The following is an 18,591-nucleotide window of genomic DNA, read 5'->3' as shown; positions in this document are numbered from 1 at the left end:
AAACCCAATTTTCAGCAATTCTAGACCTCGTAGCGCAAAACAAAGACCACCATTAGACTCCCCGTGAGGAGCTGCATCGAATCAATACCCATTTTATGCAAAAATATCAACTTTGAAATTTGACCTTTTTTGACCTGACCTTGACCTGACCTCCACCAGAAAGTGACCTAAACCGTACCTGATGGTCTTATAACCAACACCATTGAGTTGGAAATGAAAAACTGGCCATAAAACATGCATCGCATAACCTTAGTAAAGTTGGGTTCATGTGGTGACCCTTGGTGACCTTTGGTGACCTGACCTGTGACCTGACCTGGTATGACCAGTGACCTCTAACAGCAACATATCTACTAGGCAACTGACGCCTTATCGCTGATTCCCGACAAAATGCGTTTTCCTCGGTGTTATAGCGCATTCCCTAGAAGACCCGTGAACGGTGAAACATTTCATCTTTGACCTGACCTGTGACGTCATCGGTGACCCTGAGGTCAATAAAATTTGGTTTCCCTAAACAAATTTGACAGGCCTTTCGAACGCCGTTTGAATTTTTCGGATCCGTCCAGTAGTTTCGGAGATACGAGGGGGGGCAAAAAATAGCCCCCCCCCCACCAGGTCGCGTTATAAACAGACCCCACCAGGGCGCGGGTTAAGGCACTTCCATTACTTAATAGTCAACCGTAGTTTCCTAACAACCAAACATACTACCTACAACCTCTAACAACCAAACATACTACATACAACCTCTACCACCTTGATTGATTCGTCACATTCCTCGATCCTCCGACCGCTTTCTTTACACGGTCAGCACACAGCCACATTGCTTCACCCACTCGGAGCTACCCGGACCATTGACCAGACACCGCCTCACCTACCCTGACCCATCCCACAAGACATGACCAAGCACTGCCACGCCCACCCGGTTTCGAACTCGGCTCGCCCAGTCTGCAGACTGATGCCCTACCACCAGACATGACCAAGCACTGCCACGCCCACCCGGTTTCGAACTCGGCTCGCCCAGTCTGCAGACTGATGCCCTACCACCCTTCCACTCCAGCCCCCACCTCCACGGACCGTCAGAATCTAGTCTTTTATCTTTGATTAAGCGCCCACTTAAACGCTGGCGAATCCGCTGGTCTGATTTGAATACCAGTCGAGAACCGCGGCAGCCCAGTCCCCAGTCCCCAATGTTGGACACTTTTCTCCGAACACGATTCAAACACATTATGTCGCAAGCAGCCGCAACTTAACATTGGAAATATTTCTCAAGCATATATTCACCAAGAACTCTTCATCATATCACTGCAGGCGCACCCGCCTGTTACGCTACTAAGCGACGCTCTCTCGCTCGCGTATTGCATTGATACGGCTTCACAAACTGCCAAGGGGCGGGGATCAGATAGGTGAAAAGGAAGACCACGGTGTTACGGAAATGGCTAAGACAGAGGGGTCACAAACATAAAATGGATGACAGGAGATTAAAATAGAAGATAGATCATAGAAGAGATGCCAAAGCAAAGCAACCCAGTTGAATGGACCCAGTTGAGATAAACTGAAGCAAATCGTTAGACAGACACAGACACTAGCACTATCAGTGAGTTACATCCGACCACCGGTCAGCACACAGACATATAGACTATGGAACGCTATGGGTTGAGCTGAGGATCCCGTTGTGCAACACACAACTGGTCGATCAAATAATACCGGCTGACCCATGAAATCCTAGTCAGTCGCTGCATTATTCCCACATACATCGGTATCGACCGCTGTGACATAGCCAACACATTTGTGGTGGTCTTTGAACTAGAACCAGCAAGGCTGTGCACTGTCTGCAGGCTAAGTACAACCAATAGTGGTATACCAATGCACCCGGTACGCACAATGGCAACTTTCGAGCCCAAAAGCACCCATCTTTTGGGACCCTCGCCTGGACTACACTTCCGCACTAGTCACAACACTCCAAAGTCCAAACAAGCTTTGGTGCTCTCCCAGGCGCTACCTTCCCTTCTCACAAACCCAAGCTTTTCTTTCGGCGAACATCATTCGGCAAGACATTAGACGACATCTTAACGCGGCCCAGCTCACATGCCGTTGTAGGAGGGTCCGCCGCCACTCTCGGGCGTCACCCAGTTGATGTTCTGGCTGGGGTCCTTGATGTCGCACGTCTTGCAGTGGATGCAGTTCTGGGCGTTGATCTGCAGTCGCTGGCCCTGGTCGTCCTCCGTGGGCACGTACTCGTACACGCCTGTCGATGGAATAGACGTCAGGCGGGCTCGGGTAAAACACTCCAGACAGCTCGGCCGTGGTACACAACAACTACATTCAGCCGTATGAACAATGACGGACGAACACGCGTACAAGAGCCAGGATCATTATATTAGAGACAAACTACGAACGTATCGCTCTTATAAATCGAGGCCAATAAATAACTGCGAGAGGTAAAATATGAAGAAACATGGGTCATGGGACACTAACTAAATATTTAAACATGTCTTGGTTACTTCAGAGCATTACTACACCATGCGACACGTCACATTACAAATGAAATAAAAGTGAACTCATATCACAGTACGTCTTTCAGTAGCGCCGTGTGCACTGACCTGCCGGACAGAAGCGCGCCTCGGGTCCGTCGAACACGCCCAGGTTCTGTTTGACCGGGGAGGTGTCGTCCCTCAGAGTCAGGTGCGGCGGCTGATCACCCTCGTGGTTTGTACCTGCCGGTAACGAGGACAGTCAGTCATAGGTCGTGCCTGGGGACAGTCCCAAGGTTGGCTGTGCCAACTGCGACACATGCACACCATATAAAACACGGACTTTCGGAGTGCCGCCATATGCAAAAAAAGAATTCAGACATGGTTAACAACATAGAGCCAACCTTTCGAAGCTATGGGAAGTTCAAGGAGGATGACCGAGGCGAAGTGCACCAACTTACATCAATATCGACGCCATTGCTCACGTTACCATAGCGAGCAACTATGTAGATGACGTTGCAGTTCATTAACACATACAACCATGGCGGGCAACGACTCGTGAGAGTGCCAAATTCGTCCTTAACCCGCGCCCTGCTGGGGGGGGGGGGGGGTGTTTGAACACCCCCCCCTTGTGGTTTTTCGCGAATATCTCAAAAACGGCGGCGCGGAGGCCGCCGTTTTTGGTACACCTTATCATAATCAATTCTACACATGTTGTGAAAATTTCAGACCAAGGTCATTCAAGGTCAGGTCACCAGGTCACTTGAAGTGACCTCACCTCATAAAAAGTTTCAATGTCTGTCATAGCTACACCGAGAGACCGATCGCTTTGAAACTTTCAGCGATTGCTAAGAGCAACAGCATGTACAAAATTTTTATCTCAGAATTTTGATATCGATGACCTAAGGTCAGGTCAATTTTGCGACCTCCCCATTATAAGTCAATGAGAGAAAATTGAAATGCGCCTCTTTTGGACGAAAGACATTATAAACACTCCCAAACACCGAACTACAAGTGGTTTAGACACACTGAACATGAAAATGGTGTCCGTGACCCTTGTTTATGCCCTGAGGTCATCTTAGGTCACGAATGGTATCTAACAGTTTTTCGCAAATAACTTTTGATAGAGGCATGCTAGAGCGATGAAAACGCCTTAGATGTATTCAGCTCGACGATACGGATCGACTGATATGCAACATGACCCTTTCCGGTCAGGTCATGACCTTGACCTGAGGTCAAATTTTCAAGTTGACCTTTCAAGGTCAAGTTATAGTTCATTCGATGCGTCTTGACGAGAGGAACACGATGCCGGTAAAAGTAAGCTCGTACAAGGCTTGGGTCAAAAGTTATTGCAGAAAAAAACTGTTTCCGAAAAAATCGTCTTTTTTGCAGTTTTTGCCCCCTGCAGGCAAAACCGTTGACGTTAGGTCAAATCTGAGAGAATTACTCAGAAAGGGCATTAATAGGGCTATCGAATGCGCTTTTCCGCGGCGCCGTAGCTCTATTGGTTCCCGAGTTATGCGTTGGCTTCTTGGAAATTTTCGATATTTGACCTGGAAATCGGCGAAATTTTGCCTTCAATGACCTCTGGTGACCTGACCTTTGACCTGACCAAAAAAAATTGACCGAAAAGATTTCGTCATTATTTTTGACGCTCTTTCGAACGCCGCCTTCCGCGTATCGCTACGTGGCCCAGGAGCCGAGTTACAAGGGGGGGAGGGTGTTCAAACACCCCCCCCCCCCCCCCAGCAGGGCGTGGAAATCCAGGACCCCCAGCCGGGCGCGGGTTAGATCAGGATCCCACTGGCACCCACCTGTGAGCGCCACCGATCCGAGCAGGTCGAAACTGAGCTTGCCGTCCGGCTTGGGGTACTCGATGGGCTGACACTCACGGGACGGCTTCAGACGCAGGTAGTCGGGTCCTGGCGGACAATAAACCAGTGTGAGCGATGGAATAGACATGGGTTGTGAGAAAGGGACGTAAGCGTAACTATAAACGCATTAGGAGATGACATAAAAAAATACGAGACGTGCCGTTTAAGTGTCAGGGAAACAATACCATGGGGCGAAGACACAAATCATTAGGGCCAGATCTCGAACAGATTACGCAATATTACTCGACGATTAGCATGATAAGGATCAATCCCTAAATGATGTGATTTGCCTCTGCTTTAGACAATACCACTGCGGTTATGGTAACACATCTTCAAACCCCCGCCAATCACCATTCCAACACTAACCGGGGTGTTTGAGAGTCCACGGCTCCTTGCCGCGTCCCAGCACATAGAACAGCCCGGTGTAGGCCAGCCCTCCGTACAGTCCCAGCCGAGAATGGAACGAGGGGCGGACGTTCCGCACAGCCGTCAGCTCCTTCCAGACGCTGGAGCTGCGGATACGCTCCTCGTAGCTGACCGGGTTCACGCCTGTTCAATGAGAGAGGGAGGTGCCAGGAGGATGAAGCGAAGGTGGCAACAACGGGAGAGCGGAGAGTGAGCTGGCGGTAAATGCTATCGCATACTTGAGTTCAATAGGACTTATTGGGGAGATGCTTCTGCTTAGAGGATTAGCATCTGCTGCTTGATGGATGAATTCCATGAAAGTAAATGTCAAAACAAGCTGAAAAATATGAACGTAGACTTCCCCAAAAAATCATTTGGGAGTGGGACTGAGACACAAGAATTCCTTTCTCATTGATTGTCTGACTGAAATGGAAGAATAGTTTGGCTTAACCCGCGCCCTGGTGGGGTCTGTTTATAACGCGACCTGGTGGTGGGGGGGGGGGGGCTATTTTTTGCCCCCCCCCTCGTATCTCCGAAACTACTGGACGGATCCGCAAAATTCAAATGGCGTTCGAAAGGCCTGTCAAATTTGTCGAAGGAAACCAAATTTCATTGACCTCGGGGTCACCGATGACGTCACAGGTCAGGTCAAAGATGAAATGTTTCACCGTTCACAGGTCTTCTAGGGAATGCGCTATAACACCGAGGAAAACGCATTTTGTCGAGAATCAGCGATAGGGCGTCAGTTGCCTAGTAGATATATTGCTATTAGAGGTCACTGGCAATACCAGGTCAGGTCACAGGTCAGGTCACCAAGGGTCACAGGTCAGGTCACATGAGCCAAACTTTACTAAGGTTGTGTGATACATGTTTTATGGCCAATTTTTCATTTCCAACTCAATGGTGTTGGTTATAAGACTATTAGGTACGGCTTAGGTCACTTTCTGGTGAAGTTCAGGTCAAGGTCAGGTCAAGGTCAGGCCAAAAAAGGTCAAATTTTAAAGTTGATAGTTTTGCATAAAATGGGTATTGATTCGATGCAGCTCGTCACGGGGAGTCTAATGGTGGCCTTTGTTTTGCGCTACGGGGTCTAGAATTGCTAAAAATTGAGTTTGAAAATTTGACGTCATCAATTTTGAACAGTTTTTTCGCTATAACTTCGCCAAAAAAGAGGTATCAATCTCAAATTTGGTATGTGGATGGAAGGCGGTAAGGACTATCACATATATTCCGGTTTTTGCGAAATTCAAAAAACTTTGGATTTTTCGATTATTATATCCAAAAAATATATTTTTTGATTTTTAGGGGTCAAAATTCAAAAATTTCAAAAATCCGAGATGGCAGTTTTGTAGCCCTGTCCAATCTACAGCTTTTATGTCTTTATCATTTTTCTGTATTTGCAAAGCTATAGGCCTGACAGCTCTTCCCGCGAAGCCCTTTTTTGGGTCGAAAACGGCAGAACATGACGTCACTCTGACGTCATTTCCGGCCAACCTATCATAGGCTTTGGAAAAAGTTTTGGTCACAATATGTAAAATCGATGTCCGGGAGGGTACTGAAAGTTTGGTGACGATCGGCGCAGCGGTTCTGGAGATATATCGAAAAGTCTGAAGGGGGGGGGGCAAAAAATAGCCCCCCCCCCACCAGGTCGCGGGTTAAATAGCAAGAATCTGAGTAGCAGTAATATCATCAGCCACCAATAATCTGGCAAGACATCAACAGCCACCAATAATATCGCAAGACATTAAAAATCAGCACTTTACAGTTCCAATTTCCAATTTACCCCTGCCCTCCCCCCTGCATCTCACCCAAAGTTTCTGTGTCTCCCTTCTCGATGGCGTCATATACGCTCTCGGCGGCAATCATGGCGCTCTTCATGGCGTTGTGCGTGCCCTTGATCTTTGGCACATTCATGAAGCCGGCGCTGCAGCCGATCAGGCACCCGCCGGGGAAGGTGAGCCGCGGTAAGCTCTGCAGGCCGCCCTCGTTCAGGGCGCGAGCGCCGTACCCGATCCTGGCAGGGGAGAATGGTTAATAAATATATCGGAGGAGGTGGAGGGGTATGGTGAGAGCAAGGGGACGGGGTGAATGGTTTCATTCATTTGGTTGTTTGCCATTATCCCCAAAAGAGAAATTATCCACAACAGGTTAAGTCAGGGGTAGTTTCCCGATGAAAAATACCAATATTTTTATGTCGAATTAGATTTTGAATATGCGGGGACATCAAAGTACCAAAGCACCATCAAGCAAGTCCGACCGTGCCACAGAAACATCAGCTATCATGCCTTCACCTGATGTCACCCTTAAATATTCTTGCGACTAGACAATAAATAGGTACATATAGGCATGCAGACTGTCTGCGGCCTCCCTCTAGGGTGTTTCGGTATGTCTTTTGTGACCCTCGACCATTCTCGTAACCATACCTGGTGCCTCCCTCAAACGTCTTGGCGACGGACGGGTGGTGCTTGAAACGCTGGAACTCCTTGAACGGGCTGAGGTAGGGGTTGGTGTAGTCGAGTCCGATGACGAAGCCGACAGCCACCAGCGGGGTCTCGTCGTTCAGGTGGTACAGGAACGAGCCGCCGTACGTGTCCTTGTCCTGTGAGTGAGAGGGAGTGGAAAATCGGTTATAGGGGGCAGATTCAGCGACACAGTGATGAACAGGCACGAAAGGTTATGTGTTGTGCGATAATACCTGTAGACAAACAGATTTGACATTCACCAAGGTCTGATTCCGTAACACAACATATAATGTTACCATTGCTCACCATCAGACGTCTGGCCTACTCCACATTAATTATGCATGACTCAATCCTGCCACTACCGACCTCCCTAAAACAATGCCGCACCCTTTAGGTCAATTCCCATCGCGACCCGTGACCCGTCCCACAACGCTTCATCTCCCCGGCATTCACCAGCGGCCACCCGACGGTGTGCTCCACTCTTCCGGGCTGATGCACGTCCGGCGATACCTCCCACAGCTCCTTCAGACCGATACCGTACGTCTGCGGCTGAGAGCTGTTGTCGCGCAGGTTAAACTTGGTGATCAGCTCCTTGGCCAGATGGCCATGACAGCCCTCGGCGAAAATCGTACACTTGGCGTGCAGCTCCATACCACGCTCAAACGAGTCCTGAGATAGAATAACAGAAAACAGGTATCAGACAATGGATGGATATTGTGTTAAAGTGACATGACCTTGAAGGCGGGCGTAGGTATATTTCAGGTTGGGCACATTGCAGCAAACAAGACATGAACAGCACTTATTTGGCTTAGTTGAGTGTCATATAATATCGATGCCAATAAATTAGGCTTTACAAATTTTACATAGATGTTCAGCTTAATTATAGCAGCCAGCCGTTTTTCCTTCAATCTGATCACGCCATCCTCCCGTCATGCTACCAAACATCGTGGTAGTTTCACTCTCCTCACTCCCCGGTACACACATCCGCTAACCTTCGGCGATCCATCCTTGGCGATGCCCAGATCGCCGGTGGCCACTCCTTTGACCGAGCCGTCCTCATTATAGACCACCTCGGCCGCCGCCGTGCCGGGGTAGACATCCACACCGAGCTCCTCGGCCTGCTCACCCAGCCAGCGCACCACGTGGCCCAGACGCACCACGTAGTTACCATCGTTGTGCATCGGGAATCCGGGCAGGATGGGGATCGGGATGCGCCGCCGCTCGGTGAGGAAGGCGAACTTGTCGGCCGTGACGGGCGTGTTGAGCGGCGCGCCGCGCTCCTTCCAGTCGGGGATCAGCTCGTTGAGCGGCTGTGGCTCGATACACGCGCCGGAGAGTGTGTGGCCGCCTGGTGGGTGAAGAGCCTGACATCAGCTCACTGCTCAGGGTGGAGAGCGATAGTGGAGTGGCGGGGAAATGACCACAGTCCAGAGGATGCTCAACACAGGTCACAGAGATTGATCGACAGTCCAGAAAACAATGGTCAACTTAAGATATTTTTCATTCACCTGTTGTTATTCAGGAGAACGAGAAGCTACCTAGATACAAATAAGCTTCAGTCATCAACAAACATGCAGTTTGCTTGGTCATTCCTGATTCACAGCACTCTTCAACACTCAACAGCTGCACGTTGTTTCTTACCGAGCTCCGAGGCCTTTTCGACGACGGTGACGCTGAGCTCCTGTCCCTTCTCGGCGGCGAGTTGCTTCAGTCGGATGGCGGCGGAGAGGCCGGCCGGCCCGCCGCCCACGATCAGAACGTCCGTCTCGTCCGACACCCGCTCCATGTCCACGTCTGAGTGGTCATGGAAAGAGTGGAGAAAAGGAGTGAGCTCGATGATACCCATGCCATGTCCACATATTCTGAGTGACAGTCAAGGAAGCAGTGAGGAAAAGGAGTGAATTTGACCATGCCCACTCAATCTTCATATCTAGGTGGCACAGTCATGACAACAGTGGATAAATAGGGTCAGAGATGCTTTACTGTATGTGAAGTGATGACACAAGGATTGAGGTGAGATTGATTGAAAATGGATAGTGACAGCATATTGCACTACTTCATTGCATTGAGGCAAGTATGTTCTTCACTTATCACTTTTCACTTTGAAATACAAATATGCAAATGGAGCCAAAGCTGCTCAAAACAAGGATTCTTGCAGCACACTGGTAACTCTTTGATACTACCTACCTACTTCACTCACTTCCTTCTTAGAAAGAATCTATCTATTGTCTTTGATTGATAGCTTGTCAACAACGAACACAGCATTTTATGAAGACAAAACTTGCCTGTGATACAATGATTAAAATAAGTCCATATTTGATATTGACAATGATTTGAATTCCATGCAGCCTGATTTACAAATACCAGCAGTGCTGAAAGGTCCTGGTCCACAGATTGTCATTATCACTTAGCTGAGGCTATCTGACTATCAATTAAAGTCAGAATACCTTGCCACTTCCACCACTCTCTACTTGATAGGCATTACACTCTCTCTTCCAACCAGATAGGAAACAAGGCTAATTCCATACAAATACAACCATGAAACTACCTACCTGCATAGCGTGAACATTAAAAGGACACAAAAATGGGGCAAAGGTTTGCATAAAATCACAAAAAACAATGCTCACCATGCAGGTTACGTACCTTTCCATCTTGGATCTTGGTCTCTGGGGCATATGGTGTAGTGAGTTGTGATCTTTGGAAAACTTTCTGCACTGTGCTGGAGCCTGTATCCAACTTGACGAATCAATCTACCTGAAAACCAAGAGTTTACAAAGATAATTAAGCATAATAACTCAATTTGGTTTATATATAAGGGGCCAGGGGATACTGGCTGTTCTACTTTGTCAATCATCCTAAGCACTGCCATTACATAACACTTCATAGGTCCTTCGCAGGCATGTTTGTTACCCTGTTTCTTGGGAGTTTATTGTGAGCATTGCCATGATAACCATTTCAATTAGACTTTAATGAAACAATTTCTTGTCTACCCTAAAAATTAAGGCACATTTGATCCTATATCAACAATAAATCTAATAAAAGAACATCATTTGCAGTAAGCATAATAGACATAGAAAATGCCACAACTGTAGCACCCAGAAGAGAAAAAGGTAGGCAAAGTTTATAGCCAATACAATGGCCCATTAAAATCACTTAAAAACACATGTATTTTCTAATTTGTGAACCAAAAACATGACTCAAACTTGTACTACCCACCTGCCCGAGCAGAGCTCTTTACTAGTCCGTACATGATTTCAACCTTTTCTCAAGCACAATGCATGCAATTGCAAAAATATATGATCTGCTGATCTTCCAACTTCAAAAGGAAATATCACAGCCGATGAGTAGCAGGAACTCGCTAAAAAAAAAACTCAAAATCTTCCGTAAAGTGTCTTATCCGCATTCACAGAGCTTGCAAAGTGGTAATGTATCCTTTGCGCCATAAATGAATCGAGGTCACTATTATGTAAACATAAAGCAGAAGAGAGCGCGCAAGCAAATTGTTTGCAGCGCACCAAACGCTGTAACCGTTACTGATCGCCTCAGCACAATTCGGGCAAAATACATATAACTTCTTTTTTGTTTTGTTTTAAGGATGATTTAGATTAATGAAGCCGATCGTTTCAGATCCTCAACCAAACCTTTCGACATCAGGAAAAGACGTATTTCCCACGAAGATCCATGACCTGGGCCCTGGGTACAGCCAGCCGGAGTTTCAGTACCTATTCCACTTTAGTAAAACAAAAGCTTTATCCGCTATGCTTCAACTGAAATTGCTCACGATTTTCGAGAGTCCGAGACCATTATGGTTTAATGGCGATCCGGTCTATGAGCAAGACATTATTGTTGTTTTATTATTCATTTCGTTTTGCCTCGATGTGTAAGACTGCTGCACACGCTTGCTACCTTTTTATAATTTGTTCGCAAGTTCAAGTTATGCGAAGGGCAGTGTCACGCCAACTCATGGTGTGCCCAATCACTCGGCCGTCCTTCGATCCCCAGCTTCATATAGCCTTAGTTGAGAGCAAAGATTGCGAGTTAGCTCTTGTACATATCCTTCTCAGACCTTAGCATTCACGCATCATTCGGCAAACAGCATCAAACGAGAAAAAACACCTATAAACACAAACCACCAATCATATATTTATTCATGTATCGCGAACAACCACATAAAACAACACAACGCAGAAGGCAGCGGGGCGGCAGCTCTGGGCGGCGGGGCCGTCCGTCCAGCCGCCCGGACGGCTGCGGCCGGGCTCAGAGGGCGGCAGGCCGCGCCCGGCGGGGGCGGGGGCGGGGGCGGTATCACAGCGGCGGTCGGTGCACGTGCCGCAGACTCAGGTGCGGCGACAGCAGCTGAAACACAAAGACAGAGGGACAGAGTGGTTAGATAAATCGCATTATGAGGTATGTACGTACTCGGAAGAGCTGGCAGAATCAAACATACACGATAGCGTTTCATATCATGGCACAAATCCCCGGTCAGATCACAGTCCAACTCAGATTAAACGGGACAAAGAGCGCATCATTTGACTGCCGTCCAAGACTAACGCTGCGTTATCGGATTTTATTGAGAGCCGGAACCTAATAGATGAGGTGTTATCACACAACAATAATAAACCACTAGCAATAGTGAGCACCTTTATCACTTGCACTGCTTCCCTGCCTCCAATCCTCATCTGCCGATATAACGGTGCGCCAAGCTCGGTGTTGCAGTGATTTGTGAACAACGCCTATTGAGGGATTCCGATGAATAAGACACGCTAAGACAGACATGGTCATATAAATGTGAGCAAGGTCATATGACCCTATATGACCCAAGATTCCTTTATCAGGACCAACGAGTGGGCAATATAACCGCATTGTAAATGCGAACGGGCAGCAGACGAAGCTCCGGTACCTTCGTATTTGCGCTCACTCTGTGTAGTGTTTCTACCTGTGTGGCTCACACAACTGCTCTACGCTGTATTTCCCCCATACAATCACCTATGACTAGGAGTAGAAGGCACTGACACTCTGGCCAGGAGTAGAAGGCACTGACACCTCTGGCCAGGAGTTGAAGGAGCTAACACTCACCTCTGACCAGGAGTAGAAGGCACTCACCTCTGACCAGGAGTAGAAGGCTCTGCCTCTAACACTCACCTCTGACCATGAGTAGAAGGCGTGTGGCGGCGCGTTGCAGCTAGTATGCGCCGGGGGCACCAGCAGTACCATGACGGCCAGTAGCAGGAACAGGCCGCCCACGCAGTAGCGGGCCCGCACCACCGTCTGCTCCCGCGAGTACGGCCACGCGTGCGCCACGTCCCAAAGCAGCTTCCTGCGGCGAGAAACGGACGGTAACGAACGGTAACGGCACACGTCGGAACAAAGACGGTAACGGCACACGGGAAACAAACGATAACGGACGCGGAAAGCATACGGGAACGGACGCGGGCAACGATTGAGGGGGAAAACGGCAACGGCACATGGGACAAAGACTGTAACGGCCAGGGGAACGGACAGTGACGAATGCGAGGGATATACGGTAATATTACGCGGAACAAAGCGGTAGCGTCCGCGGAGCACAGGCTAAGTTCTGGATTAACTAAGGATGCTTATTGCTTACATAACTTAATGAATTCACGAATTACATGCATGGGTGGTCACTAAACGTATACCAAAAGCAGCGACCATGGTCTGCTAGCTTCCGGTTCCCGTTCGTTTGCGACAAAAGCAAAGTTAAGTCCGAGTTAAGCCAGATCTGGAAATGCATTGTTGAATGAAACCGCAAACTGTAAAAGCCGGCTGATCCACTTAGCTCTAGGGTCAGCTCCCACTCTACCCGGTAGGGATTAGGCTACCGCTTTCCGCCACAAGACCAACGAGCCTATTACCAGCCCCCCACCCCACAACCACCACCATCATATCTCACCCCACGGTGGTGGTCTGCTGCAGCACGGCGTCCCTCTGCCGGGACAGCAGCGTCTTCAGGTCGTTGGCCAGCTGCTCCTGCTCGGACCTCAGGGTCGCCAGCTCGTCTGACACCGTCTCCTCCATGTGCGTCCGCAGGTCCTGGTCACCCTCCGCCGAGCCGTCGTCCGGCTTCTGGTCGGGCTCGTCTCGCTCGGGGGAGTTGGAGTGGGAGCTGGGCTGCTGCCGGTCCGCTGCGGACGGCGTGTGGTGCTCCGGGGAGTGGCGGTGGTGCTCCGACTCGGACCGGTCCTCCTCCTTCTCCTCCTTGATCGCGCCGAAACTGGGGACACAGCGGGAGGGCGTATGACATATTTATCATGCACCGACAATGAACACAGCTGAAAACGAACGGTGTCTTAAATTGGTAACTGACTGTTGAGGACAGTGCTTCAATGAGAAAAACAACATCCTTACAATGCTTTCACAAAATTAGAGAAGTACAGTGCGAAAAATCGCAGGGCCGCATTCGTCATATTACAGCGCTGACATACCACAGAAAAGGTTAAAAAACTGCCCGCTAATCACAATTAATGGCAACTTTATAAGCCTCAGTGAAAATACAATCATAAAATGATGGGTTGCTATGGGTGTCGTCAATTTCATAAATCCTAACAAGATTAGAGCCTGTAGTTTGTAACCAATATGAAAATCATACCCCATCGCCACCTATCAAGCGAACCACACCTGACAGTTTTCCATGTAAGCCAGCAGTACATTGACTTGGTTCGGATACCACAGCAACCACAAAGCTCATCCCAACCTAAAAATATCCGCAGAAGCATCCCCTGCTCAGTCCCTACCATCTATCTGCGGTGATACTCCACAATGCCACAAACCATCTTAATCCAATCAACTACCACACTAGTCCCTAAGGCTCCTACCACACACAGCGTCGCAAAACCTCTCGCTCCACACATGTCCGACACATCTCTAGCTCTCTCACCCGTCGGCGTCGCCGGCTCCGAGTGAATTCCTCCTCCGCCTCAGCCCGGTCGTCGGTGTTACAGGGCTGCCGGCCGACGGGCTCAGCTGTCCCGAGTGACCGCCCAGGGGACTGCCCAGGCCGCCCAGGCCGCCGCCGCCCCCGCCCAGACCGCCCGCCAGCGGCTGGCCGGCCGGGCGCGGCGCGAACACGGCGATGGAGGCGCGCCGCCGGCCGCCCGGCACCGCCTTCTGCACCGGCTCGTGTAGGGCGATGTTGTTGGTGGCGAGCACGCGCCGCGCCTCCTCCAGCTCAGCGTGCTCGCGCTCGTAGAGGTGGCGCAGGCTCTCCACGTGCTGTGTCATGACCTCGACGGCGCGCGAGACACGCAGCTCCTGCTGGGCGGCGCCCAGCACCTGACGAGACGGAACGGAGGGACGGTCAGCGGCGAGTATCACAGAACGGAGGATGACAGGTGGGAAACACAACGACAGTGTGCACTGGCACTGTTTATTTGTTGACCTGCGAACAATTAAAACCTTAGCCCAATGCTAACAGAAAGCATGTTCAGTAAAGACCGATCAACTCGCACCATTTCGTTTTTTTTTAATTTGTCAATAAAAAACACTGATGATTTAACCCGCGCCGGGCCGGGGGGGGGGTGTTTGAACACCCCCCCTTGCGGTTTTTCGCAGATATCTCAAAAACGGCGGCGCGGAGCGCCGCCGTTTTTGGCACACCTGTTCGTGCATCTTTTCCGCACATGTTGTGAAAAATTTCAGAACCAGGTCACCTTAGGTCAGGTCACCAGGTCACGCCAAGTGACCTCACCTCAGAAAAAATAAGAATGCTCGTCATAGCTACACCGACTGAACGATTGCCTTGAAACTTTCAGCGATTGATTAGAGCAACACTATCTATAAAATGTATATCTCGGAATTTTGATATCGGTGACCTAAGGTCAGGTCAATTTTGCGGCCTCTCCATTATAAGTCAATGGGAGAAAATTGAAAAGCGCCTGTTTTGCACGAACGCTATTCTAGACACTCTCAAACATCGAGATGTAGGTAAAATAGACACACTGAGCCAGAAAATGGCAACTGTGACCCCTCGTTATGTCCCCGAGGTCATCTCAGGTCACGAACAGAATCTAACAGTTTTTCGCTAATAACTTCTGATAGAGGCGTGCTAGAGCGCTGAAAACGCCTTAGATGTGTTCGGCTCGACGTTGCGGATCGACTGATATGCAACATGACCTTTTCCGGTCAGGTCATGACCTTGACCTGAGGTCAAATTTTCCAGTTGACCTTTCAAGGTCAAATTATAGTTCGTTCGACGCGTCTCGACGAGAGAAACACGATGCTGGCAAAAGTAATGTCATAGCTCTTTTGAGTCAAAAGTTATTGCCGAAAAAACGTTTTTCGTAAAAACGGCTATTTTTGGAGTTTTTGCCCTCTGGAGGCTAAACCGTTGACCTGAGGTCAAATCTGAGAACATTACTCAGAAAGGTCTGTAAAAGGGCTATCGAATGCGCTTTTTTGCGGCGCTGTAGCTCTATCGGTTCCCGAGATAGCCGTTGGCAGTTTCCAAAATGTTGAAATAGTCAACATTTTACCTTTGGTGACCTCTGGTGACCTGACCTTTGACCTGACCCAAAAAATGACCGAAGTGTTTTCGTCCTTATTTTTGACGTTCTTTCGATTGCCGCTTACCGCGTGTCGCTACGTGGCCCAGGAGCCGAGTTAGAAGGGGGGGGGGTGTTCAAACACCCCCCCGCGGCCCGGCGCGGAATTTCAGAGCACCGGCCCGGCGCGGGTTAAAATTTTAAATGCATGTTTGATTTGACCCTCCGAAGTGTGTCTTCTCTTGTCGGTATGAGTCATTCTTTCAGACGTAGCCACCGGATCTGTCCGGCAGCGTGTCGTGTTCTCATACCTCGGCTGTACGGGAGAGCCTCTGCGATATTTGTTTTATGATGTCGAGCTGCCGCTGTAGTGACTTCATCTGCTCCGAGCGGTCGGCGTCCGACTGACTCAGCATCTGCAGACGGACACGATTGGGAATGTAACACGCCTGGTCATGATATGCGACTTTCGATACCGTAAAATGGGGCTATTTGAGACAGTGGGGCTATTTGAAACAGTAGGGTAGGGTGGGGTAATTTGAACATGTGGGGCAATTTGAACATAGTGTGAATAACACAAAATTACGGAAAATCAATAAGTCGCATGACAATAAGACCAATGAGAGAAATTATCGTAACTAAAAGGGCTATCATATGAACGGGGTTTAAAGTTTCAGGGAATGAAGATGTTGACGCACAGTGTAAAAAAATCAATTTCGCAAGGAAAAACGCCTAACAACACGTCATTGCAACTTCATTGCAGCGCAAAATCTTGCATTGCTAGCGCCTAATACGCAACGGCTTTTGTTGTATAATGACCTAATCAGTGCCTTCAATCCAAGAAATTTGCTTTTGAACCCTGTTTTTTAAAATGGCAAAATAACTTTTGGCGTGGGGTAATTTGAACATAGTGTGAGAATTTGAATGAAGACAGGGATAGCTCCGAAAAAACAACGCTCCCAGTTTTTTTTTGCCAATATTTTCGACCCAAGGCAGTAGCAGATAAGTGATGCCAGTTTTAGAAAATTTACGTCTAATATCCGTCTAATGTCCGGCATTTTGGTTGATTTTCCGTCCAAAAATGTTAAAGTCAACTATTTGTCCAAATATGTCCGAAAATTTATGCAGCTATCAACACTCAAAACCGTCATTTATATTGCTTATCATGTAATTTTACCAGCCGAAAAGTTTTCATTATATTGACAGCTTAACAAGCTTTCCATTCGCCAATTAATGCTATGCACGATTACTTTATAAAAAGCGCTGAAGTGTAGCAAGCCATCGTCCAATGTTGTCCAGTCTGCTACCTTTGTCCAACCAATTCCGAATTGGCCATTGGACAAAATCAGAACTCCAAATGTCCAGGTTTCGATTGGCACCACTTTAACAGATGTAGTACGGTTGGGAGAGTTTTTATCGAACAAAAATGATAGACGTTCTGTTAATTGAAAAGGGGCGTATTCTGTCAACTGACCGGTGTGCAGCGTGCAGATATTGATACTCTGCAACTGTTATTTTTGCTGTTGTGCTGATTTTTCAAGTGAAGGTATGTTTAGAATTGTTCTGCCTATTTGTTTATGGGTCAAACAACATCGGTGCTGGCGAGACTATCGTTTTTATGACAGGTAAAGGCAGTATGTTCAAATTACCCCACGGTGGGGCAATTTGAACACACCGTGACTTGGTGGAGAAGTGAGGCTATGCTATTCAAGGTATGCTCGGCTCGTCCAAAAATGAGGCTTGCATGGTGAAAGCAAGTGACACTTGCGCTACTGAAGCAGTTTTTCTTCATCCAGGGTTGAACTGGACTTTGGTACAATGGAGAAGACGTAAAAATATGTTCAAATTACCCCACACTACCCTATTTAAAATCGCTATAAAATGAAGATCGTTTGATTTATTTGTGATATTTTTGTTCAGGGAGGTATGGAACCGAGCAGTAAATCGTCTGAGCAAAAATTAATCATAAATTTCAAACGGTTTTTATTTTATAGCAATTTTAAAAACTGTCTCAAATAGCCCCACCTTACGGTACACTAAATCGCGATATGGTCGATGCACTTTAGTGGAAGCTGAGAGCCGAAATGAAATGATCGGGTGGACGAATAAACGCACAACCGAATGAATGAATGAATGAATCAATTAATGAATTACGAATAATTCAGTTTAAACAGCGAACTGAAAATTCGCGAATGAATAACTAATAAATTCAATGAACACGTTTACGAATAAGCGATATATTTTTGGACGAAATAAGCTATAACAGTAATAAAACTAATCATCCCTACAACAGCCCACTATCCATCCCTTCCGTCCACCGGCAGCCATTCATCGGACTCTGACCATGAGCTGCTCGCGGAAGCGCTGCGCCTCCATGTCGAGGTTCTGTTCGGCCTGGTCCCGGTGGCGTCGCTGCACGTCCAGTCTCTCGTGCACTGTTAGCCGGTCCGTCTTGAACGCCAGCGCCAGAGAACTGAACTTGCTCTGTAAGGCAGACGGGGGAGTGGGGTTAGACCGGTGCCAGAGCGCTGATGACGGACTGTGAAACGGACGAGAGGGAAATTAAGCCAAAGCCAAGTCAATGAGCTGAATTTGCTCTGTGAAACAGACGGGATATGAGAATTAAATCAAAAGACAACGAGCTGAGCATGCTCAGTAGAAAAGACGAAGAAGGGAAATTAGAGCGGCGCCAACGAACTGAGCTTGCTCTCTCCAACAGACAGGGTGAAGAATAACCAACAGAAAAACAAACAATCCTATCTGCGAGGTACAAAAGATAGCCACTAGAGCCTTGTGATCAATGGCGCAAAATTGTACTGCAGGAGTCAAAGAAAGCCGACATGACCAATCATCTTAAACAAGGGCACATGTGGTCGACATCACA

At 48.3% G+C, this 18,591-nt stretch overlaps 2 protein-coding genes across 2 annotated transcripts in view; both read right to left on the bottom strand.

Moving 5' to 3' along the window:
- Nucleotides 1–1,254: 1,254 nt before the first annotated feature.
- LOC122367477 (electron transfer flavoprotein-ubiquinone oxidoreductase, mitochondrial-like) lies at nucleotides 1,255–10,670 on the bottom strand. The gene is made up of 11 exons (XM_043340583.1): nucleotides 10,426–10,670; nucleotides 9,853–9,963; nucleotides 8,851–9,003; nucleotides 8,202–8,557; nucleotides 7,663–7,878; nucleotides 7,171–7,346; nucleotides 6,556–6,761; nucleotides 4,709–4,891; nucleotides 4,283–4,390; nucleotides 2,598–2,711; nucleotides 1,255–2,242 (listed from the first exon to the last, which is right to left on the bottom strand). Exons 1-11 carry the CDS (start codon nucleotides 10,457–10,459, stop codon nucleotides 2,079–2,081), a joined length of 1,821 nt encoding a protein of 606 aa, XP_043196518.1. The 5' UTR covers nucleotides 10,460–10,670; the 3' UTR covers nucleotides 1,255–2,078.
- Nucleotides 10,671–18,085: 7,415 nt separating this feature from the next.
- LOC122367486 overlaps nucleotides 18,086–18,591 on the bottom strand; it is a 62,632-nt gene continuing 62,126 nt past the window's right edge. The window contains exon 20 of the mRNA XM_043340595.1: nucleotides 18,086–18,191. The gene's annotated coding sequence lies outside the window, so the exon portion shown is untranslated. The remainder of the gene's footprint in view (nucleotides 18,192–18,591) is intronic.

This window comes from Amphibalanus amphitrite, unplaced genomic scaffold (genome assembly GCF_019059575.1).
Source record: "Amphibalanus amphitrite isolate SeventyFive unplaced genomic scaffold, NRLGWU_Aamphi_draft 000872F_arrow, whole genome shotgun sequence".
In the NCBI taxonomy this organism is placed as follows: Eukaryota; Metazoa; Arthropoda; class Thecostraca; order Balanomorpha; family Balanidae; genus Amphibalanus; species Amphibalanus amphitrite.
Note: the sequence above shows the minus strand (reverse complement) of the source record. Positions and strands in the feature narration are given on the sequence as shown.

What these genes read in the sequence shown, in the direction of transcription:
- LOC122367477 (XM_043340583.1), bottom strand. Translation starts at nt 10,459, where the DNA reads ATGTACGGACTAGTAAAGAGCTCTGCTCGGGCAG. An exon ending in GTGGACTCTCAAACACCCCG is followed by an intron (nt 4,391 to 4,708) that starts GTTAGTGTTGGA and finishes ATTGTCCGCCAG; the next exon opens with GACCCGACTACCTGCGTCTG. An exon ending in CGGATCGGTGGCGCTCACAG is followed by an intron (nt 2,712 to 4,282) that starts GTGGGTGCCAGT and finishes CGTTACCGGCAG; the next exon opens with GTACAAACCACGAGGGTGAT.